At 46.4% G+C, this 27,563-nt stretch overlaps 1 protein-coding gene across 5 annotated transcripts in view; it reads right to left on the reverse strand.

Moving 5' to 3' along the window:
- Chd7 (chromodomain helicase DNA binding protein 7) overlaps positions 1-27,563 on the reverse strand; it is a 179,431-nt gene that overhangs the window by 79,661 nt on the left and 72,207 nt on the right. For all 5 annotated transcript variants that reach the window (XM_057790256.1, XM_057790257.1, XM_057790253.1 and 2 more), the window contains exon 3: positions 1,778-2,193. In XM_057790256.1, coding sequence (XP_057646239.1) covers positions 1,778-2,193 — 416 coding nt within the window. The remainder of the gene's footprint in view (positions 1-1,777; positions 2,194-27,563) is intronic.

The following is a 27,563-nucleotide window of genomic DNA, read 5'->3' on the forward strand; positions in this document are numbered from 1 at the left end:
CTGGATACCTATGGTTGTCAAGAAGGTGCTGCCTGGGTCACTGTGACATACAGCATCTCCAAACCTACCACCAGAGTGCTCTACAGCAGGGTGGGTGTGCTCAAGCAAACTGTAGACACGGGGCCTGCCTGATCAGACTCGGGCTGAGGAAGGTGACTGCAAATCTATGTAAGAATCCCAGAATGACTCTATGCCATTTCACAATTAGGTGGAAAGATAGGAAGAAAAGAAAGGAAAAGAAAAAGAAAAGGAACTGCAATGAAAATTGATACCAAATGTCGGTGATGCATTTCTAAGGTCCAGAAAGCCTGTTTGGCACACACAGCTACAGCTGAAGAGGAAAGGACCATCTTCCTCACATTAGGATTTGACTTCTGGGAGACACAGGCATGCACCTCCTCACACCAAAGCACACCATTTACACTCAGGCAGTCACATGCTCCGAAAACAAACCAGACGGCGAGACAAAAGCTGCATCTATCTCACTCATCCTCGTCCCGACGCTCACCTACAGACAAGCAGGTCAGAAAATGCCTCTCTAAGGAATGTAAAGGTTCTGTAATGAGTTGTAATGAGTTGTGGGCTTAAAAAAATATTCACCAGGAGAAAGTGCTTTCAGCAAAGAAACTAGATGCTGAGGGATCCAAGCCAGACCGTAAATACAGAGTTAACAATAAGTCTGAATTATTGCATATACTCGGTTACCTGGACACCATAAAAGACATTCATGGCAAAAACAAATAGATGATTATGATGATACGCACCATCAACACATAGCATAATCATGGGTTGAGCTATCAAGATAGTCTCGCTACCATCTCTCTGTGTGCTGGTGTGCCTGCACACACACATACATACAATAGAGTCCACCAGCAAAGGGCTACAGCTAGTCAACACAGAAGTGTAAGGCAATGACACACTGGAGTATGTGTGCAGACAAATGTTTACATGTGCACACAGGCCAGAGGGTGGAGCATGTTTTCTATCCGAGTGTGCAAACAGGCTCAGATTAACCAAGTCTGGCAATACTTCCATCTGGAAACTATATTTCCTAACATGAGCCATATTCTGAAAAACAGATTCAGATGTTTGGAACTGGTTCAGAACAGTTGTTAGAAATGTTCAGAACAAATGAAAAAAATTAGTCTTCAATGTCGTCTCTCAGATTTTCTTACCAAATAAATATGCCTTCTAGGGGGTCAGAGAGTTGGTGGGGAGTACAGAGCAAGGAGGCTCCTTCCTGTTCCTTAAAGTCCCCACTGTTTGCCCTTGAAGCCACATCTGATGATGAATGGTACTGGGTTTCTCCCACACTCCCCACAAGGACTTCAACCTGCCGTGAAGACTTACCCTGCCAAGCAGACACAATTAATTCTCTCTCAGAGGCTGGAAATGGTGCTGACATGCTTAGAGCCTTCCTTCTCCTGCAAGCCTTCCTATCAGTTACCCAGAGATACTCAGAGCTTGCAGGGGCTTTGCTTCCCCTGCAAGCCTTCCTATTTCCTATCAGTTACCCAGAGAGCCAAGTACAGTGCTAGTTTGTGAAAGAAGAAGTTGGCTGCTAAATAAAATCTTTTAGCCAGTACAGACACTAAATCAACAGTTCATAACAGTGGATTCCTAAAGATTGGAATGCACAAAAACCTTCGCTTTTTACTACATGAGTGACAGGCGTCCAAGAACAGCATGAGAATCAACAGCCATCCCACGCCCCTATGCAGACCACTGCAGCCTGGGGCTGTCCGCCCTGTGGCCTCGGATTCTACCCACAGCCTACCTTGACTTTTTGCTGGATTTGGGTTTTGGTGTGACAGTTTTTGCTTTCTTTTCCTTTGGCTCTTTAGGGATCTTCGGGGCTTTTGGGGTCTTGGGCTCTTTCTTCTCCTTCGGTTCCTTCAATTCCTTCGGATCTTTTTTGACTTTCGGCCTTTTCTTTTTCTTTTTTTCTTCTTGGGACCCATCCAGCGAGTTCCTACTTAGTTCTTGGTTATCAACCCCACCAGGGAAGTCATCTTTACCAAAACTTTTACTGGGATCCCCTGCAACAATGTGGTTGTTTTTCTTTTTCTTCTTTTTCTGCTGTGGCTGCTGTTCTATTGACGGCAGGTAATCGTCGCCCTTCACCAGCTGAGCGTTCTGTCCGCTGACCTGAGTCATGTCCGGCTTCTCTAGAAAGGGCTCCGACGGAGAATGCTAAGGAACACAAACAGGATTGAAATTAGTTTCTCATTCCTCAAGGTAAAGAAAGGAACTGATGTTTCAGGAGTTTTATTCTGTACTCAGGGAAGCAGACACCTACAAACTAAGGGTTGTGGGATTTGCCATTCTCTTTCAGCCTGGAAACACTTGTTTAAAAAGGATGTTTTAAGTAGGAAAATGTTAAATTTTAAATACCAGTTTATTTATTTATTTATTTTTTGGATTTTCGAGACAGGGTTTCTCCGTAGCTTTTTTTGGTTCCTGTCCTGGAACTAGTTCTTCTAGACCAGGCTGGCCTCGAACTTACAGAGATCCGCCTGCCTCTGCCTCCCGAGTGCTGGGATTAAAGGCGTGCGCCACCACTGCCCGGCTTAAATACCAGTTTATTACTTCAGAAAAAAAATAGTGTAGGAAGGGAAAACCTGTTAGAGATCTAGACATTCTGTACCTCTTCAACTGCAAGAACACAGGACAAGAAGTAAAATGTGTGTATATATGTACATACATACATACACACACACACAGACTGCTAAAGAAAGAGTTAGTGTAGGGTACAGTGCAGGGAAACCCTGACATTATTAGGGAGGTACCCAGAGAGCACATCAGAAAATACTGACAAATAGACAAGATGCTGAGAAGTCAATTGAGGCCAGAGTAAATGACTGCCACACAGAGTGGCCTCACAGCCGTGACCCACAAACAGGGCAGAGCAGGCACAGCATCCACGTGGCACACTGTGGCATCTGAGGAACCTTTGCATTTCAACATCCCACCTGCAACTCCGAGTCATCTTCTGCCTTTTTCTTATGCTCCTGTGACATGAGTGACCCTACAATACGCCCAGCATGGGTTTAATGACCTGACCGTCACCAAATTCCCCAGGTCGGACCTTTGGACTAAGACAGTGAACCTTTTGATTTCACAGGTGTGGACAATGACATGCTAACCTGTCTGAGGAGACACAGAGCGGGGGGGCGGGGGGGCTCTACCCCACACAGACTGGACACTAACATGGGATAAGCTAAGCATTATTGTGGGCAAAGGAAGAAACCCCACATTTAAGTACAAGAAATAGAAATAACATCTTAATATCACATCCTAATTCAGCATATCCCCAGCCATATACTGAGCCTGTATGTCCGTTCACCTAAATCTACAGGAAGATCTTAGTCATTCATCTCCATCTTTCAGAGAGAAACCGGAGAGTTCCAGAAGAGGATGTGACTCCCCAGGGCTCTATAGGGGGAGACCTGGAGGCAGCCTTCCTCCATCCCGTGTCTTCTGAGCCCATCTAGCTTCTAAAATCTTGACACACAGGAATACTGCTAGGGAGGCAGCACCAAGTTTTACCCCGTCTCCCTCTGCGGCTGTTCCCAAAACAACATTTTACAAACTGAACACAGCTTGAGAAGAAGGCAGCCCACTGGTCCACAGCCAGCCTTGGCTGCTCCAAAGACCGTCACATTCAATTCTTGAGCCACACCAGCAGGGAAGAAATGCCCCAGAACCCCAAGCTGAAACATTAAAATTGCAGCCCAGGCTCCATCACCAACTGCTATCTGGAGAAGTCACTGCACTCAACCAAAGTTCAGCTTCTTCACCTGCTAAGTGAAGGACTTGGGTTCGTTTCCACAATCTGGGAAAGTTGGGCATGTAGCTTAGAGGTACAGCATTGGCCTAACACACAAGGCCCTGGGTTTGATCCCCACCACTCCAAAAAGAAAAGAACAGCAGCAGCAGCAACAAATTGGTATTAAGACCAATATATATAATTTTTGTTGGTTTTTGACACCCGATTTTCTCTGTGTAGCCCTGGCTGTCCTGAAACTCCCTTTGTAGACCAAACTGGCCTGGAACTCAGAGATCCACCTGCCTCTGCCTCCTGAGTGCTAGGGTTAAAAGCGTTTATTTCCATCACCCGACAAGGCAAATCTTAAAATACAAACTGTTCCTTCTTGGTCAAACAAAGAGGGAATAAACTCAGAAAGTAAAGGCATATCAGACGACAAAGGGATGAGCACAAAGTGTGAAGAGCACACCAGTGCACACACACGACTCTTGTACAAATGGACAAGATGTGCTCGTATCTACCCCAGCTTCCAGATACAAGCCTAAGTCCTAGGAGGCAAAGTGGCTACCAGAAGCCACATAAGGGAAAGAGACGAGATGTGGACCCTGGCTTCCTAAAGTTAGTGCTCTTATGGTCCACGCCTCGCCTCCTGAAGCCTTATACACAGGCCTCTTTCTGGGAAGGTGAGAGTGTGAATCCAGAAAGGAACTACCCAAACACCCTCGTGCCCTAGTGACCTCAGCCCCAGGCATTAGCTAAATATTAGTTGATCAGACTTCAACTTTTACTACACGCAAACTGCTGAAGTTCAGGTAATTATTACATTTTAAAACATAATTGACAAGGAAAAAGACATTGCTTTTCTTCATGGGGCATAAAAATTAAACTTCCTTGGGAGAATCTAGTATTCAAAAAAAAATAGAAGAAAAGTTATTGCTTGAAAGTAAGGGAAAGTCAGAACAATGATTCCACTTGGAGCGGTGAACTAACTCACTATGGGGCATGTATACCCATCTTCAACCTGCATGGCATCCACCCCAGGAGGAGATACCTGTGTCTCCCGAGAGCCTTCCCAGCACACATTTATGAATTAGAAAAAGCATTTCACACAAACACAAAAAACTGAAAATTCATCGACACACTTTAGCATACAAATCATTTAGATGCTTCTTTTAGAAATAAAGGAGGCCATATCTAAGTGGCTCTGTAAAAAATTTAATCACCCACAAGGAGGGAGAAAAGTGAAGGCCCAACACAGAAAAGTATTAATGTTGTTTGCTATGCAGCACGGGTGTTTTGGTGCTGAGGAGGGCAGGAGAGGTGCTCAGGGATCTGAGTGTTTACCAGACCTGCTTCTCCTCGGCTCTTTTAGAGGGAAGCTGTTTTCGTAAACATTTAACAAAGAACAGATGGTCTGCCTTAATCATGTGGGGGAAGAAAACCTGGAGCTCCCAGTAATGCCCCGACAAAGTCTCCCAGGCCCCGCTTCCCCTGCTCCCCCCACCGGGCTCATGGTACGGTCTTCTCTAATGCTATTTAATTTTGCAGCGGACATTTTCCCATCAATCCCCACTGCCTGACAGGTAATCAATGCCATTAACATCTGATATTACCATACAGGCCATTCCTACAACCTCTGGCGTATTAAAGCGAATGTCAGGGATTTCAGATACCAAGTGTATTTCACACATACAGGGCTTTCTCCATGACATAGTTCTATCATGCTTCCATATGCCTTCTGACATACTATGATATCTGTCCCCAGAAGTAGTGTGTTGTGGACTCTGGGGACCTAAAACAGCCGACTGATATTTAAATAAGTAAAAATGGTCCAAAGTGTGTATGTTTCGTATAAAAAAATGTAGTCATATTGTTTTTGTCCTGAGCTCTATTGCAACTGATCTCACAACAATTAGGAAGCACGGGAGTAAGCTCTCTGCACAAAACTGGAGGGGCCAGATGCGCTCATCAGAGCTGAGCCAATGCCGACCACAGTGCTCTGAAGTGTCACAGAAGAAAGTGTGGTGGGGCAAAGTTGGGACGGTCTCAGGCTCAAAGGGCTATCTTATCTTCTATCTCACATTGCCTCTACTTTACTCCTTAAGTCTGAAACCGTAAGCAATGTAGAGCAAGACGAGTGAACAAAATCTTATCACCAACATACACACATACAATTTCTAAAGCTCACAGTATTCCACATACAGGACACCTGGGGGTGAACACATTTTCAGACGAACATGCGTTTACTTGTTTGAATTTGCACATATATGCAAACAAGCACGGATTCAAAACAGTGCTGGAAGGGGCACTATATGGACCGACACATCGGGGGAGGGGTGGGGGTGGACAGCAAGTTGTGAAGCTGTCCCAGGGTACCGCACTGAGTCGTTTCCCTTTCAACCACTTGCTGTCAGTTAGTTAGACATGCTTCGCGCTCTGCTAGGCCATGCACATGTCCTCTCTCTTCAGCCTTGGAACAGCCTAGCTTCCCCCGAGAAGCGCCGAAACAGGTTGGGCACTGCCAAGATGGTGTCCTTCAGCTAGAAGGGTGGCTGTGCAGCCCACCTCTGCTGTGGCCCACCATCCAAACCCAAGCCGTGAAGACTGTGGCTCTAAAACCCTAGCTAGCCCTGGCCTATCTGATGGGTGGCTTTTAATTCAATATGAATTTGAAAGTTTTGCTTCAAAGGGTCAGGAGAGAACTGGAGTTTGGTTCTGAGCCGCAGCTTAGAGTGTTACCGAATATTACTAACTTTTCACCCAGATACGGAATTGGAGGTGGGCGCTGCTATTCTTCCTGAGTCTCGGAGTAAACAAACTCTGCCTCTATTGCTCTCGGTATCCCTGTCTGTTAGAACTGTCAGTCAACTTAGTAATGAGATGGAACATTCCACGGACTATTTCAGTTCCGTCAGGACCAGGAGAAGACAAGTTTGCTTCCTGCCTCCCTGCCCTGCCTTGAAAAAGCCCCCAAACCCTAAAGAATAGGCAGCATGTGTTCCATTCAACCGGCTGCACTGCGGGGACTCCGAGCCCATTATTTCCTCTGCCTTGTAAGTCAATTGCTGTGTCTTAGGGAAAACAGCAGATAAAAATCACAGGCTTACATTTAGGGAATACAGAGTTGAAACAGCCTGCTCATCTGCACACACACACTTAAGGTACGAAGTAAACTGATAGTAAACTGAACATGGTATTGAGGTGTCTCCATCGCTTCATAAATGCTTGGAAAAATTAGCTTAGTCATTTATGTGAGACTTGAGTGATGTTCTCCCATGTGATGGTCGCTCAAAACTAGTGTGCGGGTGACCGGAATTTCCGCGTCTTGACCGTCTCCTTCCCACCGAGCACAGGGAGGCCGCAGAGAAGACATAATACAACCACACTTAAAGGCCTATAGGGAAGCCCAGATGTTTGCATCTTAATGAAAAAATAATAACAATATTTTTTAAAGGCCTGTGTCAGTAAATGTGAATAATTCTTTGCGTTGCTTGGACCACAAGAGCAGGGAAGAACGCATGCCTGATGTCCTTTAAGAGTGACATGCTAGGGTCATGTCCACAACTGATCAAGGCACCTCTGGCCTCTCATAAGGAAACCAGAATGATGAGACTGTGAGGGAACTCTGAGCCGGTTTTGCACTGAGACCCTTCTTCTGAATCTCTAAACTGCTTACAGCAGGAATACCAGGTGCTGTGTGAAGAGTTCTTTCTAGAAGCAAGCTGGCAAAAACACGTCTGCGGTGTCTTACTGCTAGCCCTCATGAAGCCTGCCTCTCCCTTTCTTGTCCACTCTGCCTTCCCTTGGCAAAGATACCTCATTAGCATCTGTGAGGGAGAATCTGCACCTTCTCAGGCCACTTCAGCACTGAAGCCTTCACTGTTCCCAAACCTGTGTCAAGAGCTGGAGTCTGACCACGGACACGTACTCCCCCAAACTACCTGGGCTGCCAGGGATCAAACATTTGACCTTGCGTGTGTCTTCAACAGTGCTTCCAGGTCAGTTAAGATATTTCACACACAGACAAGACACTGAGGAATTCTAATCACAGACAATGAAGATGGGGGTCAAACTCACACTTTTTAAAAAAGAAATTAATCCAGCTCAATAAACTCTGCCTTCCACGTGACTGTGTGTTTTGCCATCCCCAGTGTACTCAACAGCAAGTTTGATCCTTAAAGTGGAAAAGTATAGGGTCTGGCTCCAGAAAGCCAGCTTACACTGCTTACATGTGTTACTTAAATAGCAAAAATAGTAAAAGCAACTTACTCTGTTATTCCTATGGCTTTAAAAACTCAAACTTCAAACACTGACAGCAGGTCCCTCTCTAACACTGAGTGATCCCAGGGGTTTTTGCAGAACTGGGAATAGAACCATCTTTGAAAAGGGGGAAATTAAAGGAATTTAGGGATAAAGTTAATTTATGTACTTTTGGCAAGTTTTCCACGATTCAGAGACTGGGAATGTAGCATGTTTAGTTCACAATAAATGCTTAATGATAGACAACGATGGTCTATAAAAACTCATTTGTATTGCATCTGTGGGAGGCAGTGTTCAAAGCCTGCCCCTTTATCTCCCGGTGTGGCAGGACCTGTGTCCAGCCAAAAGTTAAGGGAAATCACGGGGTAGGGCTCCCTCAAAGGGGCAATTATCCTAGGCAAGACTGACTCCAATCAGGGAGGCTTTTAAAGAGGAGAGAAGACTCCTTCCAAGCTGTGAAGGAGCCGGTGGCCAGGGTGGAGGGGAAACCACAGGCATGACTGGTAGGCAGCCTCCAGTGACACGCAGCAAAGCTGAACCGGGCAGCCCAGAGTGACTCCGCCAAACACGGACAGACTTGGTGATCAGGATTCCAGGAGACCTCGAGTCTACGTGCTGGAGGACCTGGAGCAGTCGGGTGGGCTCAGCCGAACCAAGCCCAGACCCCAACCTAACAACGTGCTGAGGGGGAAAAGGATGTGGCTAGAAGCCATGAAGTTTGTGGTAACACGTCACACAGCAATCCGCGCATTGAAATAAATGCCTACCTTAAGAGCTTCTCATTCTACTCTGAATGGTTTTGGGTTTCTCTCCCTGAGGATCCTTCGCCCATGAGGTAACTGACACACGGAGAGCATGGCGGAGTTTCCCTATGTCTTTGCAAAGAGGCAGCGCTGACTGTGTCACTGGGTATCGTCATGCACCTGCAGTCTCTGATGTACAGATGGGATGCATCCAGAGGGGGTACAAATTCATCCCAAGTCACACACACACTGAAAGGAGGCAGGACAGAAAGCTGGCAGTCTCTACAAGGTCCACATTCCCAACCACGATAGCTACCAATTCATCACTGAGTGTGGGTCACGAATCCCACTAGCTCCTCCAAGAGGCAGGAAGAGCAGGGGGTAAGGACCACCTGCACAGGGCTGGGGAGAGGACAGCGGCCCCCACCACACCAGCTACAGTGTCACGCAGAGATTTTTAAAGAAAATCTTCATTTTCATGTTAACGCACACACACAGGCGTGCGTGCGTGTATGCGGGAAATATTAAAGGCTCCTGATACTTAAACTTACTTTTAAAGAAAGTTTACTACACATTAGAAAGAGTCTGTTAAACACTTACAGGGGACGACATCCCCATGACTCCTTCCAGCTGAAATCACACACAAAACAGAAGATACCAAAGCAATTAAGTATTTTATAAACACTGCTGAGGGGTCAAAGGGGGGAGGTTCATTCACTGACTAATAATGCAGTAATAAACAAACAGCAATGTTATGCAACTGAGAAAATTATTATAATTGAATCTACACAGCTGGGCAAGTCGAGAGGCTGGCTATGTAGCTCACAAATGTTTTGTGTGGGTGGGTTTGTACTTTGGAATTGTTTGGATTTGAGTCCTTCTTAGTTAGAGTCAAGATCCTGCTCTCTTCTCTGAATACAACCCCACCACCGCATGAGCAGGAGAGAGTCACCTACCGAAATGCCCCACTAATTAGCTGCTATTTTTACAACAGAGAAATAAATGTGAGCGTGAACGGGAGGCAGCTAAACTCCACTGAGATGCTCTTGTTGCAGACCTGGAGAGGTGTCATCTTTGCGAACGGCAAAATGAATAATGAATGACGGTGACATGTTAGCACATTGGGAAAAAAAGGGCTCAGAAAAAACGGGTTCTTCACATTTTCATATTTAGCGGCACAGCATTCTCAAGTTTACATCATACTTTGAAGTTCTCCCATTGTAGGATTTATATCTTTGGCAACAAGAGCCCACCAGCAGACAGGCAGAGTAAGCACCTCCAACTACACATTTCAATTTAAGCTGAAGTGTCAACTAGGGACAGGAGAGTCACTGGTGTATGTCCCCTTGAACTGTTGAAATCAGCACTGTACTCTTGGGTTCAAGGAACCTAGGGGGCCCACAGCTGTTCTATCAATCAAATGCAGTCTCCATGGAAGCCGTAACAGAAGTAAGGTTCTTTCAGGAGATCTTCGAGCGAGGTGCTGTCCTGAGTACCACTGGAATGTCTTCTTAATTAAAGGCTAACTCAGAACAGAATTTGTGATCTTTGTCATGTTCCCATTTGCATAAAATCTAACTAACTTCTAGCTCAAATGGCTGATTAGCTAACTATGAGGGCAGAGGAACACATGTATCTTCAACAGGCACACATTTTACATCAATGATATCTATTTTTATGAGATAAAAGTACTAAAGCTTTAATGGTGGCAATTAAAACAGCCCAGAGTTTGAGCAGCTCGATGGCTGAGTCACAGACCTTTTACCTATAATGGGACCCATTATAACTCTGCACTCAGTTTGACGGAGTAAAAGAGGAACAGATTTTAAATACGGTTATAAAACAGCAGTACCCTCTGGGCCAAGCTGCTGGAGTTTAAACAGCGGTGAAGTTAGCCTGGCCTCAGGACCAACATCCACTAGGCAACTTCCTTTAGATTGCTTAGATACTGGCCTCTATCTGAAAATACTTAACACCGAGTAATTGATTTCTATGTTAACTTTACTACTATGTGTAAAATATATTACTTCAGGTGGCTTCTGATAGGCTATCTTCATTTCTACCTAAAATATCAACACCTGTGTTCTAATGTTCTCATTTAAAATATAAACTAAAGGGAGAAAGGAGAAAAAGAAGATAATATTCTCATTAAAAAGGGTGTGTAGGCAATATTTACACACACTATTAAATAATATTTTCAAGGTAGTTTGGCATTGTTGGGTTAAAGATGTTAAAATAAGCATTTGTAAGATAGGGTGAGGAAAGTCGGGCGGTGGTGGTGCACGCCTTTAATCCCAGCACTCGGGAGGCAGAGGCAGGCGGATCTCTGGGAGTTCAAGGCCAGCCTGGTCTACAAAAGCTAGTTCCAGGACAGGAACCAAAAAGCTACGGAGAAACCCTGTCTCGAAAAATCAAAAAAAAAAAAAAAAGATAGGGTGAGGAAGTAAAGAGAATTTAAGAGGGAAGTACTAGAAGTACTAATGAAGTTTCTCAGACAAGCAAAAACAAAATTAATCTGAAGATCAACGAAGATACATCAGAGTTGGAAATCTAAATGAAGCCTTCCCATAAAATGCACTTTTCCCATTACAGAAGCAAAACTTGGGTGAGAAAGGGGAGGGAGGTATGTTCATCGCACAGCATATACTTACATGAAAACGTCCTAACGTAACACAGTGCCAAGGACAATGAAAACTCAAAGGTGCAAAAGGAAAACTCTGAGAGGCACCCGCAGGCTATCAGTTCCTCCTGCAGGAACTTACATCTTTTTGTTTTGTTTTGTTTTTTTGAGACAGGGTTTCTCTGTAGCTTTGGAATCTGTCCTGGAACTAGCTTTTGTAGATCAAGCTGGCCTCAAACTCAGAGATCTGCCTGCCTCTGCCTCCAGAGTGCTGGGATTAATCTTTTAATCCAATACGAGGTGTTATAAAATGGTACCCATTAGCTATTTCACTATGTCCAGAACAATAATGCTTAGGAAGACAAAATCATTCTGGTCGGGAACTTAAGCCCTATGTCCCTAACAAATTAACCTCAGAGACAGGAGGTGAAACAGAAGGCACAGGATGCCCCAAAGTTGTCCAGCCTGCACTGCCGCAAAAGAAATCAAATGTAGTCAAGAGCCTGTAGGTGGGGAAGGCTCACCGGGAAGAATTTTAGTGAGAACTGGGAGGCTGGATACTGGCCTTGGGACATCATGACAAGGAAGACTTTAGGCATCCAGATTCTTCCCAGTAAACACAAAAGAGCCAGGGGCACTCAGCAGAACCAGGAGTTAGGGGCCAGGGCACAGCTGATAAGCACCAGCAGGTGCCCAGGGCCTTAGAAACCTTAAACACAGCCAAGACGGTCCCTATTCTGGTCTCTCCAACACAGAGAACCCTTATAGCAATTCTTTAAAGTAGTGGTTTAGAAGCCTGCCTAGGGGAATAATTTAGATAATATCTCCTCCAAACTGATCCACCAACTTCGTAATGTGCCTCTTGCATGGCCAGCCCTCCCCACCTGCCCAGCCCTCACGGGGCCTCACACTAACTATGTCAGGTGTTTACTGAGCCTCTTGACGCATCTTCCTCCCACTCAGCCTGCTTCTCCCTTCCCCTGTAGAGAGGAGTCCTTGAAAGAGCAACGACATTTGCTGTCTTCACTTCCTCTCCCCCAGTGCTCTAACCACATTAATATTCCACGAAGCTGCTCCCACCAAGGTGACCCCACCCCTAGCGGCTGGCTCCTCAGCTCACCTGACCTACTGGCAGCAGCCCACACAGCTGCTCACTGCTGCTTCTTCAGGAGACAGCCGATGGCCCTTTCCCCTCCTTCCTCGCACTTTCTGCCTGGCTTATCTTCCTCACCTGTCATTTCTGCAGTGCCCCAGGCCTGAAGTCCCCTCCTCACGCCCATGCCTCTAAGTCGGCATGCTACCTCTATCTGGGTGCTTCCTGAAGTCCCTCCTCCAGCTCAGACCTCTCCCCTGAACTGTGGGCCTCTTTGTCTAATGTCCACTTGGTCATGGCCACAGTCATCTCAGTCCTGATTCTGGATTCTCTACCCATCTCAGGGACCTCAAATTATGACTCAACTGGCAAGCCTGAAAGTTAGCAAGCTCCTTGTCTCTTCCCTGAGTCTTAACTTCCGTACTTCGTCCATCTATAATTGACTGATTCCATGTTCAGCACGGATGGTGCACGCCCTAACTGCCTCTCCCAGGGCTGGAGAGCAGCCTGGCCTGCAGATGAGCCTCTTCAGCCTTTCTCCTCTTCTAGCCTTGCCCTCTCCCCCAGTCCATCTGCAATAGTCTCAGTGAGCCCAGAGAGGTACAAATCGGATCGTGGCATATCTCTCTTGACCTCCATCTTATCCACAGTAAACTCTCAAGTCTTTATGAAGGCCGGAAGTGGTTTGGCCTCCTACCGTGATGCTAAAGTCCCCATGATTCCCCCTTTTCTCTCTACCAGGAAATCTGTTTCTTGTCTATCAGCAAAAGATCCTTCCACCTCAGGGACTTTGCACGAGCTGCCTCTGCCCTTAGAGCACTTCACACTGCCTGTCACGCTGGGCATGGCAATGTACCTTATAATCTCAGCACTTGGGGGGGGGGGGGAGAGGCAGGAGGACGAAGGAAAGGCCAGTCTTGGCAACATATCAAGTCTGATGCAAGCCTGGGTCACATGACACCCAGTCCCTCAAAATACAACAAACAGACAAAACACAGTGTGTGTCTATCCCCCACCCGCATCCTTTCTTTTAAGCAGGACTATACTACAATGAACATGACAGATGCTGACCCTTTTTAGTCTCAGCAGAATGGTAAAGGAGTACCTTTCCACCCAAGCCTGACCACGTGGCCTCCATCCCTGGATCCCACCATGGAAGAAGAGTCCCGCAGGTGCACTATAGCACCCACGCACACACACCCATACATCATACAGACCACGACAATAACGAGCTAATGTCTAGAGGGGCAGGTGTAGATTGGCAGGTAAAAGTGTCTGCTACGCAAGCAAGCCTGAAGACCTGAGCTCAACCTCTGGAACCCACAAAAAAAGAGAAAGAGGAGAACCAAGGCCACAACATTGTCCTCTGACTCCCACATTGTATGAACACACACACACCCCCCGTGGATACATATGTATAGTAAATAAAATGACTATCTGGTGCTTAGTATTTTTCCAACATTTCTACAGATTTGACAGTCTCCAAAACCTCAAGTGGGGGCCGGCACTGCTCCACCGCCCTGAGCTGTGCCTGTCACCGACCCCCTTCCCTCACCCATCCTGTCTTGGATGTGTACCTTCACTATCTCCTAGTTTTAGACAGTGCTCAGGACTTCATTCACCACAGGGCCGAGCCAGGTGCTCATCTCCCGAGGACTCCAGCTTCCTGTTGATGTCTCAAGAGTGGCATGCCAAAACTCAGCCACCTCCCTCAGCTAAGCCTGACTGTCCAACCTGGGTTAGTATCTGGGTGCCTGACCCAGACAGCAATCTTCCTTCCTCGCCCTTCCTGGCTATAGCGAATAGTGGTTAACACTTTCCTCCCCGAGTCCTCCTGGTAGCCACGTCTCTGCCGCATTTCTCCAGTCTCGGACTGGACAGAACTGTTCCTCATCTCCTATTTTTAAAGCCCCTTGAATCTTTGCAAATGACCATTCCCAAGGTGAACGGACTACGCTTTTGCACAATCCACCTCGGGCGCCCTGCCAGCTACACTTGAGACAGACTCCCTCAGCGTGAAGGAGGTCAAGCCCTTCCCTGTGCCACCTTCCAGCTGGCCCTCTGCCTCTTCACCCCTCACTGGCTCTGCCATGCCCCACATCTGCAGTCACACAAAGGCACTTTCCCCATCTAGAGCTTGGATGGATGATGCCTCCTTCCCTCTCCGTTAATCCATATGCAGTCTCCAACACTCAGTTTCAGCATAGCTTATTCGTGGGACTTTCCCTCCTGATCTGTATAGGCAGAGGCAAGGACCTCTCATCATACTGCGTGACCACTGACATCCTCTGATCCTCTGCTCTCCGAAGGACAGGGGCATGGGACACAGACATGCATCCCAGCAAGAGTGAACATGTGTGCGTGTATGTGTTCATGTGTGTGTGCGTGTACGCATCCTGCTCTGTCGCTAACACCTAGCTTAGTGCTGAGGGTAGACCATCAAAGCCTCACCGCTCTCTCAAATGTGAGCATGGATGTCCCCTTTCTGCCCTCATTCAGGACCCAGGAGCATGTCACATGCTCTACACAACTCTGGTACCCGGCACAGTAAACCTTTGGTTGAGCAAACAGATGTGACATGTAAATGCGGACCCAGTTTACCAGCTGGGGCGAGGCCGTGCTGCCACATCTGCTCCAGTCTGAGCGCCATGCTCGGTCCTGTCTGCTAAGCCTCTGCACTGCCCTTTTACTTAGCTCAAGCATCACCTTTCTCCCAGTCGGGCAAATCATTTGGTTGTATCATCAACATATCAATTCCTACATACGGCTACATTTAGTTTCTGTCATAGCAGACCAACCGCTAAGTGTTAACTAAGTTTTATTTTTTTAAGGAAAAAACAGCTTCTTTCTTACCCTTATTTCTGGTTCTTGTAAAGAGAATGGCACATTGTAAATGAGCAATTATGTTGGCTGGCGAATGAACGGATGGCTAGAAATGGAACAGATGAGCGCTCTGCATGAAAGACTTGACAGAGATCTCCACACAGGAAGCACGGTCGCTGCCATCCTGGAGAGACAAGCTGCCTGGACAGAAATCCAGAAAGGGTCTCAGGATTTCATCTCCAGAAGCAAGCTGCAGACCTTTCTGCCACGGAGCTGAACGACAATGTACATACTCTTTTTAATACAAAAATGGCTTCTGATTGACTTTACTGTGTATGACTTTAGGATGAACTTTCAAAGGAGCTGGGAGGGCGCAGCGCAGGGCTCAGCATTGAGCATTTATCCAGCAAGCCCCAGATTCCACTCTCCGAGGAGCTCCTGCGCACACCCCTCCCCCACAGGACTCTGAACCGTGAAGCACTTCCTTGATCACTTCAGCAGAAGGGTAAGGCGTGTGTGAGAATGGCCACACGTGCTGCTCTCGGGCTCTGGCCACCACAGCCATCCCCGGGTGGGGGTGGGGTGATGACTTCCTGGAGCCCAGCAGCAGCATGCTCAAGGCAGGGCAGGGACAGGAGCAGAACAGGACTGACTGGGAGCTTCAGCCCAGAGGCCATGCTGGGGTCACAGCACATCGAATCCTTTTCCGGGGCTCAAGAGTTTACCTCACATCCGTGAAGCACACCGTCACACCTACCCTAACCTCTAGTGTAGCTCACTAGCTCACCTCGGGTCCCTTCCACTCCAGAAAACAAAGATAAACCTTGGACTCCCCCCACCCCGAAGTCCTCCAAACTACTTGCTAGTTGACACACAAAAAGCATGGTAGTCTTCTTGTCCTACCTTTTCTCCACTCTTACAGCCACTGCTATTTTGCCAAGGCCAGTGCCACCAGCTGTCTGGGTTCTTGGACCAGCCCAGCCCAAAGACGGGCCACAAGAGTAAATTCACACCACACATCAAAGTCTTGGTAAAAACAAACAGCAAAAAAGCCTTTTTGTATGAAATGCTACTTGTTGAAATGACAGTCAAATGTGTGTTAAAATATTTTGTGGATATATGGACACAAATAAAATATACAATTACATTTGCCTGTCCAACTTTGCGCAGACTGCTCCCACAGGACAGCAGCGCCCAAGACCACTCCAGCTCCTGTGCTAGCCTCACCCTGGAGTCTCATCTCCTCCCACCCCCTCCCTGAGGCTACCACACTGCTGCCATGGAACCTTGGCTCTGGGATCAAATCAGCCATCTGGAGATCAGCAGTGACCCTTCTCTGCAGAGGGATATCCCTGAGACCATTCTTTCCCCACACTCCAAAACACCTTGCTGATAAGCACACCACATATCTGAGAAAGACTCCACCCATGAACATGATGGTGAAGGTAATGGGCATGAGCCCTGACCACACTCTGTTTAGAATACAGCAGTAGGGATCTGAGCAGAAATAGGGTACCGAAGCGAGAGCAGCCATAACAATATAGCGTTAGCTGCGATAGTAATTTACAGGCAGCTACTATACTGTGGGCCACGCACACTGCCTGCATCCCCTTAACCCTCTAACGGCACTTTTAGTTAGGTCCACATACAATTCTCATCTAAGAAGGGAGAAACAGAGACCAAGAGAAATGCCATAGTTCTACCACAGCTCACTAAGTGGCACCCAGGGCTCCAAGCCATGTTCTTTACCCCTGTTAGGCTGCCATGCCTGGTGAACAGCAGGAAGTGGTCACTGCCCAGACAGTGCTGACTGAATCAGTCAACAGCCTAGATCTGCATTTGGTGGGAGGTGGCCACAGCATTGCAGAGGGAGAGGTTTCTAATTAGGGGTGCATGCTCTAGACTGAAGGCTCTGGAGGGAAAACATTCTAAAAACAACTGGTTCACCAGGCCAAGGAGATGTGGAAAGCGCAAGAGCTAGGGGAGGACCGGGCTTGGCTCACTCCTGGTCCAGCCAGCTGTCCCTCAACACTAGCATCTCTGCGTAAAGACATCAGACATCTCTGGCAGGAACCCTCAGGCAGAGCTCTGCCAGGCCAGGCTAAGGGCTCCCGAGGATTCTGCCCACTTACTTAACACATGCGCACATCTCGCTTTCAGGAAAGTCATGAGATAAAAACGTAATGGTTTATCTTCACTGTTACCTTAGTGGGATCTGGAGTCGCCACTGGGTATGTCTGTGAGAAGGGGAGACACGCCCTGAATGTGGGCAACAGCATCCCACAGACTGGGCTAAACAAAAAGGGGGGAAGGGGAAATGGGGGAAAAAAATCAAACTAAGCATCCCCCACCCCATTTGTTGACTGTGGAGATTATATAATCAACTGACTACGGCACCCACTGGCATACCTTCCCTGCCATGACACACTGCATCCCCACCTTCCCGGCCATGACACACTGCATCCTCACTTTCCCTACCATGACACACTGTATTCCCACCTTCCCTGCCATGACACACTGTATCCTCATTTTCCCGGCCATGACACACTGTATTCCCACCTTCAACACACTGTATCCCCACCTTCCCTGCCATGACACACTGTATCCCCACCTTCCCTGCCATGACACACTGCATCCCCACCTTCCCTGCCATGACACACCGTACCTCCTTCCAATCCTGAGGGAAAAAGCCTTCCTGCCTTAGGCTACCTTTGTTGATTATTTGATCACAGCACCAAAAGAAGGAACTAATGCAGAAACTGTCACAAAACCCTAGCCTGAGCATCTCTATAGAATATGGAAGGGGTGCTTAGGGAGTGTTATAGGGTCTAAAGCATCAGACGTCAGAAGCTTTGTACCAGAATTTAGGGAAGAGGAGATCTAGGCAAACATGATTTAGTGGACTGCAAACACCTTTGTCCTGAAGACGAGAGCTGAGATCTGAAGAGAAATTGCTATCTCACCAATCGGTGTCACCATAACCTCCCTTTCTCTCCCTAGCTTCCCCCAACACCCCAGTTTACTCTTTACCTTGGTAATCTGACAAGAAAGTGGGGCACACAGAGCGCAAACACTGGTCTGACCTCAAACCATGGGGCAGTCTGTTTTTTCATCCTGACTGTGGGATTTCTCTGGCAGTACCTTGTAAGGAAGTGTGGTTTCTTGCTTTTCAAATGAACAACCCCTCATAAATACCTTCGAATACTTTAACTCGGGTGATTTCTTTAGGTTGGGCCTGCTGAAACGCAAGAGGATTAAACAAGAGGCTCTTAAGTTTGAGGCCAGCCTGGGCCAGACAGTGAGACCCTGGTTCAAAAAAAAAAAAAAAAAACAAAAAAACAAAAAACAGTGTTGGTTGGGAGGCTAGAGAACTGGTTGATTATATGTGTGTAAAGATTGCTACAGTTGAAAGAAAGGGAAGGAAGATGGAAAATTGATGGTCTCTGTGTGTGTGTGTGTGTATAAACGTGCACACACACAGATGGTCTTGCCAGCAGACACCAGAGCAGGACATTAGGGGGTCTTCACTGATTTCTGTCTTACTGCCTGAAAAGCCACTATCTCTGGTGTTGACAACGGGGCGGGGGGGGGGGGGGGAGCTTGCCATTGAGCTCCCATGATCTGCTGTCTGTGTTCCAATGCTGGTTACAGGCACATGCAGCCACACCCAGTTCTTGACAAGATTGCAGGGGACTTAAACTCAAGTCCTTAGGTTTACACAGCAAGACTATTACTGACCCTAAGTCTTGGTTCTAATACTGGTCATAACGACACACAGCCGGCGTGGCTTTATCATGAGTTTCGGCACAGAACTCCTCATCAGTAACGCACTACAGCTCTTGTACTTCTTCTCCGGTCAGCCCACAAGCACTTGGCAGTTTACGGGGCCATTGGTATTTATCCTTGTATCAAGGGAACCAATGGCTGCCTGCGTCTTGGTAAACATCAGAGTGTCACACTGCTACATCTCTCTCTTCTTTTCTCCTGAGACAGGGTCTCACTGTGTAGGCCAGATTAGCTGTGAATTTATATCCTTCAGCCTCAGCTTCATGAGTATTGGATTACAGGCATGCATTACCATGCCTGGACTAGAGGTGAACTGGCTAACTCATACTCAGAATTCTGCTACAACTCAATAGCAGCAAAAAAAAAAAAAAAAAGAAAGAAAGAAAGAAAGAAAGAAAAAAGAAAACAACAACAACAAAAAAAAACCCACCAACAACAACACAGAAGCAAGTGAGACCACGAAGTGGCTGACTCGTAAAACTAAACCCGCTAAGACTCAGTCTTCACCACTAGGGCAGAGACTACCTGATACAATCACATGACCTCCAGCCTGGAAACCCTTCACACTCAGGTCATGCACTTCCCTTCTTCCTCCCCACAAGGACTCGTCTCCTAGGTTCCTGTAACTTCTAAGACAGCCATGAACGGTCAAATACCAAAGAGCCCTTCAGACTAACCACACTCTCTGCCTACCCCATCCAGGCCCACGCAAACACCATCCTCCTGATGACAGCTTCTGACTTCATGTCTGGCCCAACTTCCCTTCCAATTCCAAACCCTTACAAGGCCACACCACCTGAAAGTTCCACCTCAGTCGAGAAAGTATCTGGAGATCAGCAAAGAAAAGCTTGAGGTTTGTTCTCGGCTGCAGTTTCCCACAATTTCCCAATCTACTGACGACACAAGCTAAAACCCTAACCTCCCTCATTCACTAACCCTGTTGCCTACCTCTCAGCAAAGCTTTCTACTGATACCTTGAATTATCAGAGTGCCTTCCCCACCGCCGCCCTAGACTAAGTAACACTGTATCTAGCTCCATCGACTGAAGAACCTCCAATTCCGCACCATGTGTACTTGCAGCTGCTTTCCTAACCATGCCTCAGAAAGAACAGCAGAGCTAACAGAAGACACAACAGGCCATGTTCACCTCATAACTCAAGCTCCTGAGTACAACTGACAGGGCCCCTTCTCTTCACTTCATCTCCAGTTATCACCATAGTAAAAGTGCCGAGTGCATCTTTCGGCCATCACTCCGCCATGATGCGACCTATTGGCTGCCCCTCAGATAAACCTCGCGTGCCAGGCTCAGGGTTCATGCATGGTTGTTCTTTTCCAGACATTTTTGTGCTTGCATACTAGATCTCAGCTGGGGTTTCTGCCCACTGTAGTCTTCTAAGAAAAACATTCTTTGAATCAACTTATTCAAGCTAGCAAGCACCCTCTAAACCTGTCTACCCCATGTCTCATCCCCGTGTTCACAACTCACAGCTAGGCTCGAAACAATTTACCTGTCTCCCTCTCTAGAATGCTAGCGCCATGATCATCGCTATACCTATAACAACTACTGGCACAGAAGGGGCGATCCGTGAGCATTTTGACTGTCAAGGCAAGTATCTCCTAAAGTACCCTATGATGAGGATGGTGAAAAGCTACCTGAGTTTTTAAAACTAGACCAAGAGCTAAGCGCACACAAGAAAATTGAAAAGCTGTACAATAACCAATCTTGTGTAACCTGGTAAATCTGGATTACCAGGGAGGAAGGCATGGGCTGGCTAACAACCCAAAAATAACACTGTTTTAGTGATTTGGTCAGCATGGTCTACGGGAGGATTTTAACAAAACAAGATGAAGACAAAAGTTCTTCAGAACATCAATCCTCTGCCTCCTGCTATGGAAGCAGCGTGGGTACCTACTGCCCTGCCTTCCCAACCATGGCGGGTAGCATCCCTTTATGCGTATGCCGAGATGAGCCCCATTCTTTACGTCACTCTTACTAGATACTGAGTCATGAAAACAAGAAGAGCGGAACAGTAGTTCCCTTCTGTGTGCTAACATACGAGCTAGTTCTAAAGGAAAAGGAGCTCAAAATTCTCAGGAAAATGGACTTAGAATATTTAGTGAAGTCATACAATCTCAGAAAGGAAAAAAAAAACCAAACATGTTCTCCCGCCTATGTGGATCCTAGCATACATGTAAACAAATGCACATGTGGGCAGAACACGGAAGGGCAGCAGCAGGTGGTGAGAAAAGACTTGACAGTAGGGAGTGGGCATGCATCAGAAAGCGAACTGTTTTATAATCTCACCTCTAGCGTGGACTTTTCAGTACTCAGTGGTTTTATGAGTGCATAAAAAACAGATCTGAGCCAGGAGGCAGTAGTGGCCCATGCATTTAATTCCAGCACTGAGGCAGAAGGGGGACCACAGAGGCAGGCAGATCTCTGAGTTCGAGGCCAGCCTGGTTTATAAGAGTGAGTTCCAAGCCAGGTGGTAATGGCGCACGCCTTTAATCCCAGCACTCTGGAGGCAGAGGCAGGCTGATCTCTGTGCGTTTGAGGCCAGCCTGGTCTACAGGAGCTAGTTCCAGGACAGGCTCTAAAACTACAGCAAAACCCTGTCTCAAAAAACCAACCCCCCCCCCACAAAAAAAGAGTGAGTTCCAAGACAGCCAGGGCCATTACACAAAGAAACCCTGTCTTAAAAGAACTACCCCCAACTACAAAAAAAAAAAAAAAAAAAAAAAACCATGCTAGTGAAAGTGTAAAATCCAATATGAAGCTCTGTGGTTCCAAAATGGCTATTTTAACATAATGGTTTACTAAGATGGAAACTTTGGGTCTGGTAAATCTTTCTGGATGGAGTTTTGTTTTTAATTTAATAATTTTAATTTAATTTAGATTTTAATTTTTAATTAACTTTTAAGATTAAAAGTTAATTATAATAAAGTTATAATAAAAATTGAAAGGAAAAAAACAGAATAGCAACTAACACAGGAAACTCACACCCAGGGAGGCTGTGACTAAGCCGGCTAACCTGGCAAACGTGAGAGCGGTGAGCTGGGGACGAGCGGCAGCCTAGGAAGCTATAAGCAGAGATTAAGAGGCGGGAATTGCAAAGATCAGAATGTTTACAGAAATGTGGACAATGGAGGCCTTGGCCCAAGGAACCAAGGAATCTACTGGAAACTGGGCTAAAGTTTATTCATCTCAGCTTCTGAGCAAAGAGCTTAGCTTCATTCTACCCGTGTCCTGAGAACTGAAATTAAATTCAAAAGTAATGCACCCATTGTTTGTTGAGGAAATCCCATGGCTAGATGCCATCCTCGTCCTAATATGGTCACCGCCCATGCTCTGATCTGGGTCTCAAGTGAAAGTAACAAGCGAAGCACAGAGACCTGGAAAGTGTTTGGCTTAGTGAGGCAAGAATGTGGCCGAGCTCGAAGCTGAGAACAAGGGGTGGAGGGTCCAGAGAGATCAGCGGTAACTGCAGAGAAATCGGTACTTAAAGAGAATCTGCACGCTCTGCATTGGGACAACGGGAAAGAAACCTTGAGGGTGACATCCCATAACCGAAGGCTCCAGCTAATAATGGTGCAAATTAGAACGCTATTGAAGGGGTTCAGTGTTCAAAGGGCCATCTACGGGTCGGCTTCAAAGGCACACGGAGGCCTGGAGTTGTCTCCAAGGGAGGCCAGCAACATCCTGAGCTAGCAGCAGAACTGAACGGTGCCGCGCACTAGTGGGCACTAGTTTTGTAAGTATGATAGGAGGAAAGGTGCAGGGACTTGAAGCACAGGGACTTAGACAATATTCCAGAAAGCTGGTATGATCAGGCAATAGGAGACAGGGTCATATCCCCACAAGGAAGTCCTAAGGGTCACTTACATGAGCTGGGAAAATGAAACTGCACTGTAACAGACTTGAGGTACCAGACCATGGCATCTCCACCAAGAAAGGCAGCAGGCATGGAATGGAACCATCCCAGGAGACCGTCTATATCCATTGCTGCGGCAGAGCCGAAGAGTAAGACTTAAGGCTGTTGAATCCCAGACGATTCTATCGCAAACCCCAGATGCCAGAAATGCGTCTACAGGTTTAGTGTTTGTGTTACTGGATTTCAGTCTTGCTTTGATTCAGTCTCACCTGCAACCATCCCTCTCCTCCCTCGTGAAGTGGAAAAGTTTATTCCTCATACTAAAATAATATACTTTCTTCTTTTAGTTTATAGGCTCACAGTTAAAACTGCCTCGAGTCTCAGAAGAAACCTTCAATGTATATTATGCACTTACTTGTGAAAGTGTGCGCACAAATGCCTTTAAGTACACATGCGCTGCTGGAGGCCACAGAGTAACTGTGGGCATCTTCCTTGGTCTCTCCACTTTTTGGTTAGAGACAGGGTCACTCACTGAATCTTGAATTCACTGAATTCAGCTATCCTGGCTGATCAGTAAGCTCAGAACTCCTCTGTACCTGTTCCCCTCGCTCCCCCATGCTGCCTACAAACACTGCAGCCGGTTTCTATGTAGGTGCTAGGCAATGAAACTCAGGTTCTCACGGATGCATGGCAGGGCACTTTACTGCAGGAGACATCATCAGCCCCTGAGACTTGGACTTTTAAATGTGTTGAGACTACTAAGTCTACGGGAAAGTTCTAAAGTTAGGATGAGAGCATTTTGCATTATGAGATGGCCGCGAGCCTCTGAGAGCCACGGGCTATAATTTGCAAGCAGTATGTTTAGGTGTCAGGTTGACAAGAAAGGGACTTGTTAATGATTACTGTTAACTTGAGGAGTTTAGAAAAACCACAGAGACACTTACATAGTTGTGTCTGCAGGGTTTCTCCAGAGAGGTTTAACTAAGGGAAGACCCAGCATGAACGTGGGTGGCAATATCCCAGGGGCTTACATTGCCAGCTGGATACCCAGGAAAGGGTGCTGAGCGCCGCCAGCCTTCAGTCCCTCTTTGCTTCCTGACTGTGGACGCCTGTGGACACCTCCCCGCTGCTACAGGTTCTCACTTCCCAGGTAAAAATTCACCCCGTTGTGTAAGCAAAGCTGCTTTCTCTCAGGAGTTTCCACCCAACCCGCACTTCAGTGTATGCTTGGTAGAGACTTGGGGTCCCCAATATTCTTTCAGGGTATCTATAACAAACAGGATTTCTTTGTAACATGTAAGAACATGGTCTGAAGTCTCTGTTGGCTTGTGCTGACCCTGGCACGAGGACACATATGCCAGCAACCATGCCAGCACGCACTAGCAGTCACTGTCGTCCCTATGGCTACAAACTCACACTGAGAAAAAGAAGTGAACTCACTTAAGAAGGACCCTGACAGAACAGCAAAGATTGAGTTTTTTAACTATTCATGATGTTTTTTGATCTTCGGCATGAAGAAAATGGCAGCCAGTGTGGGACAGAGCTGCTGCACGCGTGAGGAGGAGGGCTACCACCACGACATGCGTGACTGGACCTGAACGGGTTGCCTGTCTTCAAGGAACACTAATTTGAAAGGGTGAAAAACAAACCAAAGAGATTCTGGATCAGGTATCGGCCAGGCATTTTCTTGAAATAAAGTGAATTTCTCACTTCAAGGAAGTTAACCGGTCCTGTGTACTTACAATATGTAAATATGAACTTTCAAGCAAAGAATAGAATTTGGCAAACACCCATGGGCTTCACAAACGATCTGAAAGCCAGGTCTCTCTCTAGGGAGCCCTGACTATCCTTGATCGGGACTTCCTCCTCAGGGCTCAACCACATTTCCAGTCTTAAATATTTCTGACAAGCTGAGGACGAAAACAAAAATGATTTCTTAAATGTACCTGTTTGAAAACAAAACATTACTCAACTTTAAAATAAAAAATCACCTTAATACAAGTAACGTCTGAAAAAACCAAAACAACTGTTTTTCAACAAAAGATCAGTGTTCTTGGAGAGGATCAGTGTTCAAAAGATGAACATGATTCAAGGAGCCGATATTTTCAGAATAGCATGATGCTGCAGAATCAAGGCTGACCAGAGCAGGGGTACAGACCCACACGTTCTAATTAACAGTCTATAAATTTTTAATCGGCACAGCTTTATCCCCCACATTCTCACTGACATTTAAGAGTCCAGGTGAGTCAACCACTTGTAGAGTTTAGGAATATCTATAATTATCTGCAAAGATATTATAATACTCCCCCTTCTTATAATTATATGTGTATAAGGGCTGATACCCTTCACATATTTCAAACAAAACAACAGGCTGAAGAGGCAGACTCAGACCCAGCTGCCTCTAGCAAACAGGACACAGATCATTAGCAAAAATATTAAAACACCTATCCTCTCCAAGCCTGAGCTTTTGTTGAAAAATAGCTGATTTTGTATTTCAGATATTACTTGTGTTAATGTAATGGTTTATCTTTTAAGCAAACTAATGTTTTGTTTTGTTTTCAGTTTCCCCAGTTCTAGTTTCTGGTGTTGCCAATAACAGATACGACTATCAAAAATATAGACACTCTTTAGGATCCGTCAGTGTTATGAACATGAAGGTCCTGTAATGAAAACATCCAAAAATGCTGCTTTAGACAAAACTCAAGTGTGAATGGATGAGCTGCAGACACTTGTCTGGTGGACAGAAGGCTCTAGAAGGGCTGCACAGCTGTCTGAAGTGGGCAGACGCATGCTCTTCTGCATGATGTTATGATGCTAACAGCCTGGCAGAGAGCATGCCCAAGCACACGCTTCTCGGCACCAGCAGTACCTACTGCTGGGGTCCAGTCTCTTTAAACGGAGGGGGACTCGGTGCTGAAGAACACACATAGAAGTCAACCACTCTCTTGACTTTCTGCCAATTTATCCTACTGAAATGTGCTAGGGTAGCTGTCCCTCTTCACAGAAAGACTCAGGTTCTCCACCTGCAGCCTGCTCTGATCTCTCTGGGGTCCTCCACCTGGGCAGGCACCCAGCCACTCCTTCTGGCCACCGGTGCACGTGAGACTCTCCTGACCACCAGCCCACACCAGCAGCTGGGGTACCCCTCATTGGAAGCCATGCGGGTGCTGTGCAGGAGCCATTAACGAGCGCTGCCAGAGGAATCAGGGCCCCTTCTCTTTGGTCTTCCAACCAGGAGAAAGAACCCGAGGGAAGTTTGAAGAGCACCCAGGATACACGGCCCTGCTCCTTTCTGCTTCCGCTTTCTTCCTACAGTCCTTATCTTCACCCAAATGTCCTTTCCTGTGTCCCAGTTCACTGTCCCAAAGTATAAAAACCCCAACTTCATCTGTGTCTTGAAAGAGCCAAGCAGAACTGCAGTAAAATAGGCTTCACTTCATCCAGGCAACGAAGGCCGTTTGAGGGAGATGCCCGGCTGCCATGCAGGCGAATATACTGTCTTAATATGCTCATTAATGTAGTAACGCAAACATAAAAATAAAGTTGGAATTTTAAAACTTAAAAATTATTTCGGCAGCAATAGAGTTTGAAGACTGTTGCTCTATTGATGAATGACAGCTGCTACCACACACGAACTTGCTAAAGTTTCCACTGTCGAGCAGACTTTCAAATGCACTCTGTTAGCCACTCCTGTGCACTTTCTGCTGCCATTGCGGACACCTCCGAGAGTTGCTCCGGTGTCCCAACAGCAGAAGAGCCGACTAGCTTTTCCATGAGAGAGGCTGGCTCATCTACAGAATGCTACACCCACGAGGCCGGCAGGATGTGGGACACATCATCAGGTGGGAACAAATGTTAGGAACTCGGCCTCCACAGCATTGTTATCTGGCTTCCAAAGGGCTCTCTCCTCTCCAGCAATGAGATACAAATTGTTATTTTCAACTTTCGAAAAAATTAAGTTGACATTCACACAACATAAAAATCAAGCATTTTGCAATGAACTACATGTTCTTACACAACATGCTCACAAAAATGTTCTCTCTTGCTAACCTGAAGACCTGTCAAAGTATTTTCTACTGATTGAAGTCCTGTCCACGACCTAATTAGAAAACCAAAAATCCAGATGAGCAATGTAGCTGCACCTGCCGTGATTTTCAAATGCTTTACAGCATTCACGTGACTAAACCTCTTCAACAGCCTTCCAAAGCATCACTCTGACCTTAAATTCAGATGTTCGGTTCATTCTTTAAAAACACACTGTGTTCAGCAAGTGACTAACATGTCAGCAAGATTAACTAGGTTATCCAAACACAGCAAAATGAGTTGGGTGAGCACTGCCATGTGCTGCTGACTAAATGCTATCCCTACCCACCAGGGCCTACAGACACCAAGTTCTTACTGTGGTCAAAATAAACAAAAAAAACCTAGAAAATAAAACTTACGCTAGCTATCTATACAATTAATTTCTGTTTTTAAGTTCTAGTGTTAACTATAACCTGCATCTTTCCGGTAATTTAAAAAACTTGGCTTGTTTTATTATGCTTGACTGGTCCCTAAAAGAAAGTGAACATCTAAATTAACAATCAACAAAGGTTTT

This window comes from Chionomys nivalis, chromosome 16, assembly GCF_950005125.1.
Source record: "Chionomys nivalis chromosome 16, mChiNiv1.1, whole genome shotgun sequence".
Lineage (NCBI taxonomy): Eukaryota > Metazoa > Chordata > Mammalia > Rodentia > Cricetidae > Chionomys > Chionomys nivalis.